The 17558-nt window shown below is 36.1% G+C and overlaps 1 protein-coding gene across 2 annotated transcripts in view; it reads right to left on the bottom strand.

Moving 5' to 3' along the window:
• Positions 1-17558, bottom strand: part of slc4a10b (solute carrier family 4 member 10b) — a 60614-nt gene that overhangs the window by 36842 nt on the left and 6214 nt on the right. For both annotated transcript variants that reach the window (XM_065252348.1, XM_065252347.1), the window contains exon 3: positions 4975-5056. In XM_065252348.1, coding sequence (XP_065108420.1) covers positions 4975-5056 — 82 coding nt within the window. The remainder of the gene's footprint in view (positions 1-4974; positions 5057-17558) is intronic.

The following is a 17558-nucleotide window of genomic DNA, read 5'->3' as shown; positions in this document are numbered from 1 at the left end:
TATATCTCGTCTGTTTATGGTTTTTGCCATGCCATGCATTCCTGTTTTTGTAGGTTTAAGTTATTAAAGTTAGTAAAGTTATAAAAGCTTCTTGGACTTAATGTCACATCAACCTTTTTCTGTTTTTTTTTTCTTTAGATTTTGGTTTCCAGAATGCTTTACATAAGACTGTTATTTTAGTTTAATTCTGTAAATATAAAGACGTGTTAATGTTTATTGTTCATTAACTTTCAACAAACTGTTGCCAGTAAATAACATTTAAATCTAGTAAGATACTGGCAAACAGTTGTCAGTAATACTTTCATTATTTTTACAGTGTGTACTTAAGAAACCTTAAGTAAAAAAACATCTATACTAATAAACTCCCTGTGTGCATCATTCTTACACTTAAGTTGATCTAATTTATAAATTTGCAATGTTTTTATTGTTTGCATCAAAATACACTACTGGGTAAATTGGCAGTGGGCGTCACCACATGAACCCAAACAAAAACAGATATTCTGAGTAAAATAACTGACTACAGCACATAAAAATGTACAGTGCCTTAAACAAGTGCATACTAAATGTTAGTGCACTCATAAAAATAGACATGAACATTAAGAGATATACAGATATTGTACAGAATTAAACACCGATCACTTCTTCTGCACCCACATACGCATTTAAATTTTTGTTTATCAGCCAAAACTAAGAATACAAATGTATAATTACTGCAAATAAACAGCTTGAGAAATAAAGTATTACTTTGAATAATGTGTAGGATACAGAGTCTCTATTTAGAGATGCCAAGAGCTCTGACTCCTCATGTATTTTTATCATTGCGATACTGTAATTACTTTGGTTGTCAGACAAACACACAGTCTCTGGATCTTTTTCACTGACAGACACAGCAGATTGTAAAAATAGCTCACAAGGGCAGAGCGTAGCTGACGTCATGTAAGTCCTTTGAGAAAATGCTTGGAGTAAATGTTCATTTTAATTTTTTCCCTTGTGAATCGCTCTTGAATACGAGCTGTCCATCCACCCACCGGTCTTTTCTACTGATGCCATATAAGAGGCAGATAAACACACGTGTGTGTGTGTTGTGTTAGGGTTGTGCTTGTACGAGCTGTGCTCTTCATTTCACACCCACAGAGGTTTCTCTCAGGCTAACATTAACTTGATGCTTACAATACATGTGTATATGGCTATATTTGTGATGGCCAATGTTTTTGACACAAATACAGTAAAGCTATTTGAAATGCTCAAAGTCATGTTTATAGAAAAAACTGCAAACATTTTTCTATAATTTGCTGTGTGCAACAAACGTCCTAACCTAGATTTTAACTAGACAGACAAATTACCAAACCATGCAGTAATACCATATCTGATCAAACTCTCAAAAACAGATTGGTAAAACAAGTACATGATCTTCCGGTTCACTCCAAATGCTTTCAACCTGTGTAGAAAGTATAGTCTCTGCTGTAAACTGGAACAAAGATTGTTGACATGAAAAGACCAGCATAGTGAATTATTCATATAGACACCCAAGTACTTGTATGAAGGAACCTGTGCAATGATGTTACCATGTGTCATTTCCGGACTATGATCCAATACATGTCTAAGTATTAAGGAGTTATTGTCACACCAGCCTACAAATCTGTCCACCGCAGAGAAATAATGTGAAGCATCGTCTTTCCTATTTAATAAGCTTAAAATGTATTAAAAATGCTATTGTATTGACTTGCTACATGCATTCCTGCGGGCCCACGTGTTCGTAATTTTAACCTCAGAATATGAGTTGTTATACCTCACCTGTTGTATACGTTTGTTCAGAAAAGAATAGAGCCACTTAATACAGTATGGATTCACCTTAAGCTTTATTAACTTAGTGGTCAACAACATGGGATTCAGGGTATTAAGCCCTATTCGGACGGGATTAGTTTTACAGTGGTAGATGGAGTAATGTAATTTTACTGTAATATTGATGGTCAATTCGCACGGGATAAGAAATCTCAGTAAAACATTCAGAAGCAGGAGGGGTAACTCGATTATGCAGCACGTCAATTCCCTCATCGTCATGTGCACATTAGCTTTCTGATATCACATGTGCAAACACGCAACATGATGCCGACGAGAAAAACTCGAAATTGGACCAGGGATGAACACTCGGTTTAATTTTGGTTTGGGGAGAACGTCAGTTTCAGAAAAAGTTTGGTGCCTTGGTATGCCTTCCCAGCAAGCAAAATGCGAGACTATAGACCCAATTTAGTCCAGCTATGAGTAACCCACTTCTACCCTAAATAACTTTGAATTTGGTTACATGCCATTTTTGCCAAAAATAACTTGAACATGTATGATTGATATGTAAGCAAAGTCAAAAGGTATTCAGGTGTTTGCTTTTATTTGTTTTAAATATATACCGTCTATTCTGGGCTATGGTAGACGTCTATTAGACTTTAACTGACAGCTCAAATCTAGCCTTGTTTTAGCCAAAATTGCTTCTGACTTGCCACCGCCTAGAACGCAACTGAATGCTTCTTTAAGCACATTTATATTTGAAAAAACTGCGCAAAATGACAGGAAATAACAAAATGTATGTGTATATTTAAAGCCGGCCTATTCACACTGGATTAGTATAATAATTTCTCCAGACCGTTTTACAGAAGGTAAAAGTTGCAATAATCTTTTCTGACATTGTCTGTAACGATAACTGACATGAAGCCTTTGGACGGGAATAAAATCATTGAGAAACTCTGATAAAAATGACTGTAAAACTAATCCTGCCCGAATAGTACTTTTAACAATGAACTAAAATCGGTAAAAAGTAAACAGGCATATGCTTGAGTGTCTTCTAAATCAGTGCTTCTCAATCCTGTTCCTGGGGACCCACTCCTCTTCATCTTTTGTATGTCTCTCTAATGCCGGGTACACACCAAAAGATTTTTTACATCTTATAAGATTTTAAAAATGTTACCACAAACATGAAGATACAAAATCCTAGATTTAACCGTTTTGTTCCTATAGTGTGTGGTGTGCCATGTTATGTCAAAGACAGCACACCACACACGAACAGTTTTCAAACAGAGTCTCGACTGTGAAAACAGGAAACCTCGCAAAATCTCGCAAGACTTCAGAATAAGCATGGCAGACGATATGCAGGAAGAAATTACAATGATAGTGTTTGGAATGTTTTACACGACACATGATATAAACATTCGTGCTGTTGCCACAAATCAACAAGCTGATCCTCCATGTCTGCTGTCCACATCAACTTCACTTTGTGCTGCGCCATGACTGCTTCTGTTTTCTATCATCTCGCTTTCTGATTGGATATTGTTTGGTTTCAAGTGATAATCTTAAGAGCGTGCGTGTGTTTGTCCTCGGTGTTCCCCCCACTCATCAGGATTTCTGATTAAACATTAATATTTACGATTATTAACGTTCTTCTGATCAAGTTAGGACACTCTTAACACACCTCACATCAAGGGAAAATCTGATAAGATAAACTGTAGAACCATCAAGATAATCAGGACATAGCTGGGTTTGTCGAGAGGGGCTACACTGCAAAAAATGATTTTCAAGAAAGAAAATTCTTAGTATTTTTGTCTTGTTTTCAATCTAAAAATTCTTAAATGAAGATGCTTTTTCTTGATGTGCAAAACCACCCAAGAAAATAAGTCTAGTTTTTAGACAAAAAATATCAAATTTAAGTGATTTTGTGAATAAAACAAGCAAAAAAATCTTCCAATGGGGTAAGCAAAAAAATCTTGAAAATTTTTCTTAAACACTAAATTCAAGAAAAATTCAAGAAAAATTTACTTACCCCATTGGCATATTTTTGTGCTTGTTTAATGCACAAAATCAATTAAATTTGATATTTTTAGACTTATTTTCTTGGGTCGTTTTGCTCATCAAGAAAAAGCATCTTAATTTAAGAATTTTAGATATTTTTACTGAAAACAAGACAAAAATAATAAGAAATTTTTTTCTTGAAAATAATTTTTTTGCAGTCTACACAGTCTCATGGAGGTTTGTTATATAGTCACGTAAATTTTTTATTCTTTTTCGTTTTCAATAAAAAAAAAATCTGTTTTCGTGTGATTATCACGTATTGGTTACTCAACTGCTTTTCAAACCATTGTCGCTTCGGTTTAGGGTTAGATTTGGTGTTTGCATTAGAATGACACTTTGTGTATTGGTTTATACAAATTTTTCTGATTTATTTTTTATATGTTGCCTGGCGTTAGGGTTAGAGTTGGGTTTGGGTAAGAATGTCATTTTATGTAAATCTAACCCTAAACCGAAGCGACAATGGTAAGAAAATAGGACAAAACAGTTGAGTAACCAATACGTGATAATCACGTGAAAAAACTTGGAAATTCCTGATAACCAAAAAATAATCAAAAATGTATGTCACTATATAATGAAATTTCGTGAGACTAGGTTGGAACGGGGGAAATCGGACCAAAATCAGCCCAATGAGACACAGTCTTTTGGTGTGTACCCAAAACGCATTACTTCACCTCAGACTGTATGGATCCGTTTTTGATAGATGGAGGTCATTATAAATGCATGCAATTATAAAGCTGAAAATAACCAGGATATTTAAAAACTCTGGCTAAAAAACGACCTAGGATGACATGATGATGAGTAAAATATGGGCTAATTTTCATTTTAAGGTGAACTATTCCTTTAACTGCAGAAGTTGCACAGGCTGTAATGAAATATTCAGATTTATGAGGAAAATACAAGTGACTGCTGGAGCTCTGCAGTGAGTCAGAAATAGAAACAGGGCATCTATCAGCTGACGGCTACAGGCCACTGAGATTCAGTCATTATAACACAACACACTAGACATTTACATTTACTGTAGACAGACACAGTGTGAGATTATTAACAACCTGTTATCACCACAGTAATGTGTGTGTATGTGTGTGTACCATTATTCAGCACTGCAGCATAATCTGCAATAATAAATCACACGTGTTATACCTTCTAGTTCCTCCTTCTCAAAGCCATCTTTAGGCATGGAGCGAGTGCCTCCGTGGTCCACAACAGCCTCCTCCTCATGTTTCTGAGAGACAGAGAGAGAGATTGACATGACTCTCAACATCAGCACACTTTGTCCCGGTACATCATATGGGATACACGAGCATTCCTATACATTGGTTGCTATGGTGTCCTGAGTGGTTGCTAAGGTCCTGTTAGATGATAGTGTAAAAAGCACATACAAAGGTTTGGAAGGATATGAGGCTGAGGAATTAGCAATGTTAATCATTTCAATTTTTATTTTTAAGTTCCTCTAAAAAAAGAAAAAGATGAAATGAACTTTTTTTCAAATCAATTTCTTGTACAGAATAAAGGATTGAAAGTGTTATCCAACTACAAGACTGTTACCATGACTACTAATGTAGTCAGCAGCTTCAGTTTCTTGCTGTGAAATCAAACCAAATCATGTTCTTGAACACTTTTGCTGCATGAGGAACAAATTGTTTCTTACGGCCTGTGGGCTGTCTGATGATTCATAGAGTATTATTCCATATTAAATACATATTTTAAAAGCACTTTCAGGCACAATGGGGCAGTTGCGACTGTCTAGTGTATTTTTAATAGGAAAATGCATAAAGCTGGAAAAATGCAGAGAGCTCCGTAGATGGTCCGCATGCCGAATCCTGCTGTTTAAGCGGACATGGCTCTTCACGACACACACACACACATCTAGAAATGAGAGTAGCAACTTCCTCAAAACTGATGTTGATTCACAAACTATTAACAATAGAAGCAATTATGGCAACCCAAGAACAGCAATACATAAGTGCACTAGTCACACAGTATACATCGCCAAGGGTTTTTGACAAGGAATGCAAAGATAAAGATGGAAAAAATAAAAGATATTATCAAGTGAGGTGTTGGCAGAAGGGAGGGGTTTTAGTCGATTCTTAAAACTATGGGGTCTTGGCTGATTTGGCATCCTTGAGCAGTTTTGACCAGCATTGACATCTTTGTATTTTATTCAGAGAAAAATCTTTTTGCGTGGCATTTGAAAAAGCTAAATTGTTAGGACACTGATATAAGTCCACAAAACCCATAAACCTGTTTTTCACAAGATCTAGTAGTCTAGACTTTTTTTAATGATGTGAAAATCCTACTCATTCACATAAAACAATATTGATTTAGAATTTCTAAGAGGCCGTTTACACTTGGCATTAACATGCGTTTTCGTCGATCGGATCACAAGTGGACGACGTTAATGCCAGGTGTAAACAGTGTTCAAAACGTTTTGAACGCGTCCACTTTCGACCACTTTCAACCACATCCAGAGGTAGTCGAAACCACTTTCGATCGGATTGCTTTGAAGTTGCTGAACGCAAATGTGGTTGAATGTGTTCGAACAGCCACACGCGACCGCCTTCTCTCCGCCCATTTATCTAATCTGAGGTATTAAACACACGTTTTACGTCTTTTTTTGACTTCTGGCGTGAACATTTGGTAAACAGCGCTATTTTTAGCCTTTCATTGATAAACCTAAAGCGGGTGATCTCTGTAGTTTCGTTTTGAAAGCGTGTGAAAGTTGCGCGATCCTATTTTATCAATTGCGCTGAAGATTCAGAGAACGCTCCAACATATAAACGTACAAAACACTGTGCAGCATGTATACTTGCTAAACAAGCAGCGGACTCCGACATAATATTTGTTTGCGTCCATATAAACTCATAATTACTCCCGCTCGCGTTTGAATGACAGCAGAGAGACTCGCCCACCGTCTCACGGACCGTCCTCTCACAGTATTCAGGACAGAAGCGGTCAAAAGTGGACAAAAGAGATGGATTTAAATACCAGGTGTAAACATAATGTGTCTCTCTCGTCCACTTGTGATCCGATCGATGAAAACACATCTTAATACCAAGTGTAAACAGCATGATGTGAAAATCCTTCTGCCTACTCATTCACATAAAACAATATTGATTTAGAATTTCTAAGACACTTTTTGCTGAGAAAGGACATATCTGAGAAGGTGTGAAAGCTCCTTAATAATCTGTGATTGACACCTGAGGAAACAAAGACTCGCATAATGAGCCATTTAGGCAGGAATGTGAGAGGAAACTACTTTTCTATAGTAAAACCATGGTTTCTATAAGGTAGACTTGTGAATTTATTAAAAAATTATAAAATATATATATTTGAATATTTGTTTATCTTTTAAAAGTAGACAATCCAAGCATTATGTAGACATTTATCTTTTGTTTTTTTGACAAGTACTCATTTTAATCGTTTTAATTGGACTGGACATAAAAAAACTAGACTTTAACGTTTTAAATTATATAAATCATATCTGTATGCTCAAAGAGTAAAGAGAGATTAGCAGAGTAATTTAAGTCTCTGCACAGTGATTGAAAAATAAAAAGGTTTCAACCATAGACTGTAAAAATGTCTGTCACCATCTTGGCTGCGTGTCACCTGGCATCACTCACGCATAACCGAAAATGGGTTAAGAGACGGGACGTGGGTTAATCTGAGGTGGCTGGTTGCTGAAACTATGCCCACCTAGCTTGAATGTAGTGACAGCAGTGGCAGTTCACCTGTCACTCAAATGGCCACGCCCTTAATTATGCAGAATTTTAAGGCTTAATATAATTTAAACAGATGAGTTAAAAAAATCCTCCCACTCACAGTTATCATGGAGGACAAACTTAGCTATATAAACCAAAATCACTTTTTGTACCAGGCTGTAAAAATATATATATTTATGCTATAAAGTTAGGCATTTTAACATTGGGGTATATGGGATTGACTCCCTTTTAAAGCCTGTCTCTAGCGGCCAGTCGATGAATTGCAGTTTAAGTCACTTCTGTGTTGACTTCATCAGAGAGATCGGAAGGCTTCCCCTCAGTTTCAACCTAAAACCAGTGGGTGTTTACAGATGTAAATTTGTCTGTATATGTTTTATTGTACAGTATGAGTATGTTAATGTTTCTGAGGACTTATGAAATGTAATTTTCACAGGGCTGTGTGTTTTTATACTTTTCTTGCTAATTAATTTGTAGTTTGTTTAGTTAATAAAACATTATCAGCACACTAAGGTTTTAAAAAACTCTCCAACCCTCACATGGCGATGTTATTTATCATCCGGCCCTCAACCTAGAATCAGTTTGACACCCCTGCATTAAAGTCTTTACAAAGCAGAGACAAAGCATGTGTTTGTAAATTGCACTGTGGAGATGGCTTGAGGTCAATGGAGTTTTACATTGTTTTGCAAACCACACCAGCAGCTAATCCCTAAGCAAAAGGGATGCATTTTCTTGTACATTTTAATACAACACATTTCATCCACATCACATTAAATCATTTCTTACATGTGCAGAATAATGGCTACTAGTTTACTAAATGAGGTTTTAACTGTTTCTAGTTTTCAACCAAAACGCTCAACTAAACTTCAATACAGAGAGGAGTGCACCCAAAAAACAACAAAACACACACACACACCTTCTGTATACTGTAAAATACAACTACAGAAATGCACAAACTCTATCAAATTCACATAATACTATGCTTAAATAAAATAAGTCACGGTTTCTTGATATTTAATTGATGTTAAACATTGTTTAACACAGATGAATTGCACACAATCAGACAAGAAAGTAAATATTGTCAGTGTGGATATTTAAGTTTCTCTTTGATCTATATGTGAGCATGTCACAATAAAGATGCAAATAATTTGACATAAAAGTAAAGCAGCTTCTAGTGAAAGTCAATTTTTTTTCAATGCAAACAGGCGACATCTGTAGGTCAGTAAACATCAGATCACAAAGTCAACATCTTTAGCATCAGATTTCTCACTGATGTAAATATATTAAAGAAATAAAAAGCTCAAGGGCAGATAGCTGTGAATTAACCTGACTAACTTGAGTGTTTACAGTTTTTCCAGTAAATCTGTCTGTGTAAATGAGCTCAAAACTGAATATTAATGGTGCGGAGATCAGTACCATAGATGACATCCTAAACTGTACTGGATCTGTTTAACAATGTCATTTTTGTGTCCGTGTATTTTACAATCCATGAGCATACATACAATCTAAAAATGACTGGGTTATTTTTGACCCATGTTGAGTAAATATTAGACACAACACACCGCTGAGTTAAAATTGACCCAATGCTGGGTTGTTTTAACCCAACTGCTGGGTTATTATAGCGTAACAACAACCCAACATTGTGTCAATTTTAACCCAGCATGTGTTTTGTCCGATATTTACCCAATATGTGTCAAAATTACCCACCAATTTTAGAGTGTATGATTAAACATAACCAGTCTTTGAAATCCCAGCTAAATTTATTTCAGTATCACTTTATGAAAAGGTTATATTAGTAAAAATGAGCAAATTAATTAAATGAACAAACAATGAACAATATCGTTTTTCAGCATTTATTTATTCTTGTTAATGTTTGGTAATGTCAAAATAGTTAATTATGTTAGTTCATGGTGCATTAAATAATGTTAACAATTAAAGCATTTAAATTTAAAAATGTATTAGTAAATGCCAAAATTAACATTAATTAAGATGAATAAATGCTGTATTGTTCATTGATAGTTCAAATACAATCTTATTGTAAAGAGTTACATTTATTTCTTGTGTTTTACTGTTTTCTACATCAAATCATAAAAATATAACCTTGATATATTTATATTGACTGGGTGAGAAGATGCCAAAGACTCTCATCATTAAAAATCTCAAAATACATTACAGCTGTGTTAGTTTGGTCACAAAGTGCACACACATATACACAATATGATTTTTTTCATTCGGATGAGTGGCGGTCTGAAATATGAATAGCGTGTAATCTAATCGCTTTATACTGAACGCTCTCTTTGTACAATACAAAAGCACATTCTGTCCCGCTGTGTTGAGTTCTGCACACATCCAACACTGTAATCCTGTAAAGGCAACATACCGTAATGAGACATTCACACACACACGACACAACCAACAGAAAATAAAATGTAAACATATCTACTCTTAAAAAATGTTTTTTCAAATGGTCTCTGTGTCAAATTTGTCTCATTAGTAAACATTACTGTAAACTCCATGTAGTCTCCTGAGATATAATAGAGCAAAACTAGTTTGTTTTAAGATGGACGCACACTACAGGAATATCAGCCCAAATTTTCCCCTCCTGATAATCCAAAAAAAATCGGGTCGGTCGGTTCCAATGTTTGTCTCAGATTATCATGTAATGTGTGACGTTTACAGATCAAATCTTACACATCCGATGTGCTTACAAGCAAATCAGGGCCACCCAGATCATATCAAATATGTTTGATATTTAAGACTTTAAATCTGGATGATTACATCATTACATTCACAATAGCCAATGAGAGAGGGTGGTGATTGGCAGACCTTTTAAACTAGCGACCGTAAAACAAACTGCATACGTGTCAGGTAGACAGAGAAATGGCTTGTGGAAGTGAGAAAATAACACGACTGCCTGAATAACATGTCTGTGATAACATATCACCATCGTTGCTTCAAAAACATGAGCTGAGGAGAAATCGATTTGGTTTTAAACATGCTAGGGGAGTGAAGAAAGCTGCTAATGAATGAAAATAACAATAAATGTGTCACAATCTCTATAAGTCAACATATCCTCCAACTCATACCATTGCTTTGGTCATTTGTCCATTTCACCAAATACGACCAATAGATGCATTTACTTAACTAGCGCCTCTGAGGTGAAACTTAATATATTAGGGTATACAATTATATTTTGGGGGGTCATTTTGCTATGATGGCATGGGATAAGATTTTTTATTTAACCGACTACGACTACATCATGCTGGTTTATGTTTGAATGAGATCTGACTGTGCGTTCTTCATATAAAGTGATCGTATGGCTTCAGTTCGCAAGGTTTGCAACGCAAATAGTTTGTAATAACTTTATACTGTTTTATGCAATAAATACCTGACTGTACTTTTACTTACGTGTTGTGTTTATATGGTTGAGAAAAGGTTGGGTTTAGGGTAAGGGTGAGGGTGGGGTTAGATGCTCCAAAATATCTTTAAAACCATAAATGTTTATGAAACCGTTTCTACATTTACAAATTCATAAAATTAAATGTGTCTAATCTGATAAGGCAAAAACCTTCAAATGTAACAACAGGTTGTATTTATAAGATACTGCCGCTAGAGGACACTAATCCCTTAATACGTCACTTAAGGTCGTAATAAGGGATTTGCTTAAACAACTCATGAGGTCGTAATTTTTTGTCTCATAATCAGATATAATTTTAACTCTTTCCCCACCATTGAGGAGTTATCTCCTCAATTGAGAATGCAATTTTAAATTTGCATAAAAAAGTTTTCCTGAGGAGTTTTTATGTTAATCTGTAAACCGTGACTATCCACTAGATGGCACACTTACCCAATTTGTAAAAAAACTGAAGCTTTTTTTCTAATTTTAAACCCTGTGTATGTTTTGATAATCGTTCTGAATCTGATCTCCAACAAAATCCTTCACAAAAATGCAATTTATTTTGCTATTTTTTTTTTTTTTTTTTTTTTAGGAAAAATACTCATATTTATAAGCAGTGAAAAATTATAGATAATATGAAACTTTTCCCTGTTTTGTTTTTTTGTTTATTGTTTGTTTGAAAGCAGGGTCTGTTCTTTCATTTGATATATTTGTATGTTTCTATATTTTTAGAAGAACATTTTCCTGGAAGGCATTTTCTGAAAATTTTGTGAAAATCAGGAAACGTTTCAAAAAATGTCTGGTGGGGAATGAGTTAAAAATCCTGTAGTGTGCACCCGGCTTTAGTGTGACTCTATAAATATCAGATCTATATGATTTAGTCAATACAATCCTAAGATAAAGTGTCTGATCCTGTACTTTCCTGTCTAATCAATAAACTGTTTGTGTTTCATGTCACCAACCTGATCCTTCAGGATATCTGTGTGCATAGGCCACAATGTACTGTATATAATATTATATTATCTTTGATGTAATGTTTCTGAACTACGTGTTAAACATTGTGTCTGAGAGGAAAAAATGGTTTATTCTAGAGGAGACATTATAGTATTTAAGGATATAGCAAAACTTCCTTTATGTAATCACATCAATGCTTAAATACTGCTGCATACAGCCAGTGTTGGGTGTTACTAGTTACTAGTTATTGTAATATAATTGCTTTTTCATAAAAAAAGTAATGGCCTAATCTTGTTTTTCCAGTAATTTAATTACAGTTAGTTCTGATATAATTAAACTAAATACTATTTATGGACTGTAGATAAATTATAATACAATAGTGGATTCAACATCAACTTTTAAAGTCTACAGTTTAAATGCATGTTTTTTTATGTATCCTTCGCACTTTAAATACTTATTAATGGTAACACTCTAGTGTGATTTACAATTTTTGCTATAGACTGGTAACTAGGGTTAGATTTGGGATTTGCTTTAGGATGTGATTTAAAGGAACAGTATGTAAGAAATTTATATCAATTAATCCTAAAATAGCCCTGATATGTCACTAGACATTAAAAAACCATTTTCAGTGGTCCGGCAAGGATATTGTCATTTAAAAAGTGGAGTTGCAGCCCTCAACTGATGTTTATGTTGTCTTGTTGTGTATTGGCCACCAGTTGTGTGATTGCAGTACCAGTTTTAACCACAAGTTTTGTGATTGCTATACCAGTTTTGTCCACAATCCTACATACTGTTACTTTAATATATAGGTTTCTCCATTTTTTGTCTATTTTTAAAACATAGTCGCTAGGAGTTGGGGTTAGAATTGGGGTTTAGGTTAGGACGTCATTTTATGTAACAAAAAGTTGTTCTAACATCAAACAACAATGGTAAAACACAGAAAAAAATAGAGAAACCAATACATAAAACGACACAAAAAGATGTGCAGTATTACGTGAAAGGGAAGGACTGGCGTATCACATGCATGCAAAATTTAAATTGGGCATATGTTTTGCACGACTTTTCACACTGTGTGCTATATGCAAATCATGAGAATGGGCACAAAGACATAAATTAGTATCATTCCACATACAATAACGTCAGAACGCTCCTTTTTCTCCACACTTACGTAAACACTGAAGCGGTAGTTTTGCATTCGTCATGTGTCACCTTTGACATGATTACGTAATACGTAAGGTCACACTGGGATGTCACAAGGCTAAATTTTTATCAACTTACAAACCCCCTGCAATTCTTTCACGAACCACCAGGTGTTTGCGCACCCCAGTTTGGAAAACCCTTTTCTAGAAGACTTATGTTCACCTGAGCCGTTCCTGACACATGGCTGTTTAATTCTGTGCTGCGTCCAAAATCGCCTACTTCCATATTAAACACTAGGTGAAAATCAGTATACATAATGAATAACAAGCATGCAAGTATGCAAAAAACAATCTGTGATAAATCTTCAGATGTTCTACTACTGCTTCCACCGAGATGTTTCAGTATGCATAGGATGAACACTTTTATGTCTCATGAGGCCACAGGAGCTAGGTCGACGCCAGTCATGTGACAATGAAAAACAAGGTGGATGTAGTATGACTGGATACTGCACCCACACACTTTTTTTTATAGAACATACTATTACTATTATTAAAGGTTGGTAAGTAGGTCCTTTAAATCACAAGCTTGCAAGTAGACAGATCAATACAGTGAACACAAAATGTGCAGTGCTGTGGGCAAAAGAAACACCCCTGGAGGAGAACATAACAATCAGCAGACAAAACAAACACGTAGAGGGAAAATCTCAGCAGTTCATGCCACACCAGCATAACATTGAGAATTTCACTTTATAATTCATTTAAAAAATTAGGTCTTTTTAAAGAATTGTGGGAACACCACAGATTTATATTTGGATATTTTACTACAATGCAAATTGTAACTGTGTGCGTGCGTGTGTGTGTGTGCATGCATGCTTGTTCTCATAAGTAGTCGAGACATGATGCTGGACAGCATTAGAGATTTTCTGTAATGGGTCTATGTAGACATCTGCAGCATGTTAACCTGTTTCCAGTCCTCGCTCGCCCCTTCTCTACATCACACACCAGACATCTGATTAATGCAATACTGGCTGCAGAGAAGAGCAGCAGATCCTCTGCATTACAGGGATGAACTCTATCACCCAGAATCCTGTGTGTGCTACTGCATTACTGCATTACTGCAGAGACATAGCAATGCAGTGCACCACACAGAAGTTTAACTGTTATACAAACTATTAACAGATGCTAAATCTGCAAAAAATAAACATCTGCATCCATCTGCATACCTGTGAAAGCAGTCTGGTGTGAAGATCCAAACTCTGCATGACCTTCCTGATGTCAGATCCATGCACCGCTGATCCAGCTGATGTTAAACTTTAGTGTTCATCATTCAAATACACACTTCACTCCAGCCAGATCACAACAGTGATGTCTGCACTCTAGCATGCAAACTTACAGTCTCTCTCTCTCTCTCTCTCTCTCTCTCTCTCTCTCTCTCTCTCTCTCTCTCTCTCTCTCTCTCTCTCTCTCTCTCTCTCTCTCTCTCTCTCTCTCTCTCTCTCTCTCTCTGCGCATGTGTGTGTGTAGTGGGGCGAGCGGAGCGTGCTGGTTAGATTGAGCGTAGGATTTCAAGGTTGTTTTCTGGAAGTATTTTCTAATTTTTTCCCTCTCTGGATTAGAATCAATAGTTTTAACAGTAACTGGTTATTAAGCACGGTTAGGCTCGCGGCTGTGTGTCGCGAGCCGCGTGCCGATATGGCCTCAGCCATGTCTCTGCGTAATGGATGCAGGTGTGTGCCTGAACTTGGCGTTAGTGTCGAAGATGTACTCGTGGTGGTGGGGGAAATTGTCGGATATGACAATATTCTCTCAGCATCACGAATGAATAAAGCTGTTGTCGTGTTTTTAACATCAGAGCAGTTAGTAAGCCAAGTAACTGAAAATGGTTTGTGGATTAAGGAAACGTTTGTGCCCGTGACTCCTCTATCGGCTCCGTCGACTAAAGTCACTATTTCAAACGTACCGCCTTTTGTATCAAATGATACTATCGTTAAAGAATTAACTCGATATGGCAAGATCGCAAGCCCTGTCAGAAACATCCCTTTAGGATGTAAAAGTACGGATCTTAAACACGTTATGTCGTTCAGGCGACAAGTACTAATGTTCCTGACTTCATCAGAACGCACATTGGAGATTTCGTTCCGTGTGAATCACGGAGATGATTCGTATATGGTGTACGCAAGTACCGATAATTTGAGGTGCTTTGAATGCGGACATATAGGGCATAAACGCTTTTCGTGCCCCAATAAGAAAGTGAATGATGAACAACAATTGCCTGCCAACATAACTGAAAGCGGACCATCTCATCATAACGACACTATTGATGCTGTGGAGAATACAGTAACACAAAATAAACAAGCAACAAAGAAGCAAAGCAAAAGGTCTTTAGAGGAAGTCTACGGGCACAACGAGGTGAGTGAAAGCGATGCTGGTGTGGATGATGAGACTGACAGTAGAGACCAGGCTGGATGTAGTGTTGCTGTTGCTATGCATACAAATGATATAGTTGATGATGTTAATGAAAATGAGACTGTAACTCAAACTGATGTACAAACAGGAGAGCAATACTCAGTAGATGATTTAGATGGACTGTCTCAATGTACTGAGGATAGCATGAGAGATGATGGGCAGTGGTCTGAAGGGTCAGAGATGTCTAAAGTGGTGACAGAAGATTTGTATAGTGTGGCTCAAATTAATGCTTTTTTAGATGAGACCAAAGGTAAAACTACAGAAGTGAGAGAATTTTTTCCAGATTTGGATAAATTTATCTCCTCTGTTACATGGGCAAGAAAAAGTTGCAGCTATGACGAATTATCACAGCAGAAACGTTTTAGACTGAAGAAGCATTTAACTGATATACGGAAAATATGTAAAACTGGAAAAGGGAAAGCGAAGAAAGGAAAATTTAATTAATAATAATGGGCAATACACTTTTCTCCTTGATTGTTCTTTTTCTCCTCTCTTTTCCCCTTATGGAAACCTTACATGTGGGATCTCTAAATGTTAATGGGATGAGGGATAGGAAAAAGGCTGACACGATTCTAGAATTTATCAGGTTGAAAAACCTTGATGTGATTTTCCTACAAGAAACTCACAGTGACGTAAATAATGAAGTTGACTTGAAAATGTGGTGGAGGAATGAATGTGTTTACTCACACGGGACTAATTTAAGTGCAGGAACTGCAATTCTATTTTCCCCAGCCACAAAAGCTAAAGTTCTTTATAAAAAAGAAATTGAACCAGGAAGATGTTTAGCAGTTAAGGTCGATTTAAATGGGGTTCTATTTGTGTTTGTGAACATATATGCACCTAATATAGGGGCTGACAGAATACACATTTTTAATAAACTGAATGTATTTTTAAGACAACAACAAGAAAGTGAGTTAATATTTCTAGGTGGGGACTGGAACTGTACACTTAACTCCGTACTGGATAGAAACGGAGAAGAACCCCATTTTCAGTCACCCACAGTACTAGCAAATGTTATTAAAACTTTTAATTTTACTGACATATGGAGAGAAAACAATCCCTTGGTAAAACAATACACTTGGATAAAGGTTCATGATGGAATTATTTCAGCAGCACGCCTTGACAGATTGTATTTATCAAAAAATTTGAAAAGTAGAGTTGTACATACAGCTATTGTCCCTACACCTTTTACTGATCACAAACTAATCACTGTTGATTGTAATATGACTGTTAAGAAAAAAAGAAGTGCGTACTGGCACTTTAATGTTAAACTATTGCAAGACAAGGATTTCTGTGATTCTTTTAAACATTTGTGGGAAACTTGGAAAATTGAGAAAGAAAGATATGATAACATTACCCTTTGGTGGGAAGTTGGGAAAGTTCACATAAGAGAATTCTGTATGCAGTATACATCTTACTCAAATGTGTGTTTGAAACGGACTTTAGCATGTCTTGAAAGAGAAATCATTGAGATTGAAAAGAACATGATGGGAGATCCTTCTGTGAATACACATGAGTGGACTGAAAAAAGACTGAAATTGAGCTCGGTTTTAAACGAAAAAGTCAAAAGAACTCTGGTGAGAAATAGATTTTTATCACTAAAAGATATGGACGGTCCCACTTCTTTTTTTTTCAACTTGGAACGCAAGAATGAACAAGTGAATCAAATGTTTAGTCTGAAAAACAACAATGGACAATGCACATCTGATCCTATGGAAATGCGAAGATTAGCTGTGGACTTTTACTCCCATTTATATTCAGCTGAGGACATAGATATTCAAATCCAAAATGAACTCTTACAAGATCTTCCCAGTTTAACTGACGATGATAAACAAGGTTTAGAAGCTGGATTTACATTTGGGGAACTAAGTACTGCGGTAGCGGGACTTTCTTCAGGTCGTACCCCAGGTATTGATGGTCTTCCTGGCGAGTTTTATAAACATTTTTGGTCAATAATTGGAACGGATCTCTTTGAAGTGCTGCAGGAAAGTATCCGTACAGGTTTTTTACCTAAAAGTTGCCAACGGGCAATCTTGACTTTACTACCGAAAA

This window comes from Paramisgurnus dabryanus, chromosome 15 (assembly GCF_030506205.2).
Source record: "Paramisgurnus dabryanus chromosome 15, PD_genome_1.1, whole genome shotgun sequence".
NCBI classification, from domain to species: Eukaryota; Metazoa; Chordata; class Actinopteri; order Cypriniformes; family Cobitidae; genus Paramisgurnus; species Paramisgurnus dabryanus.
This window is presented reverse-complemented; position numbering and strand designations above follow the sequence as displayed.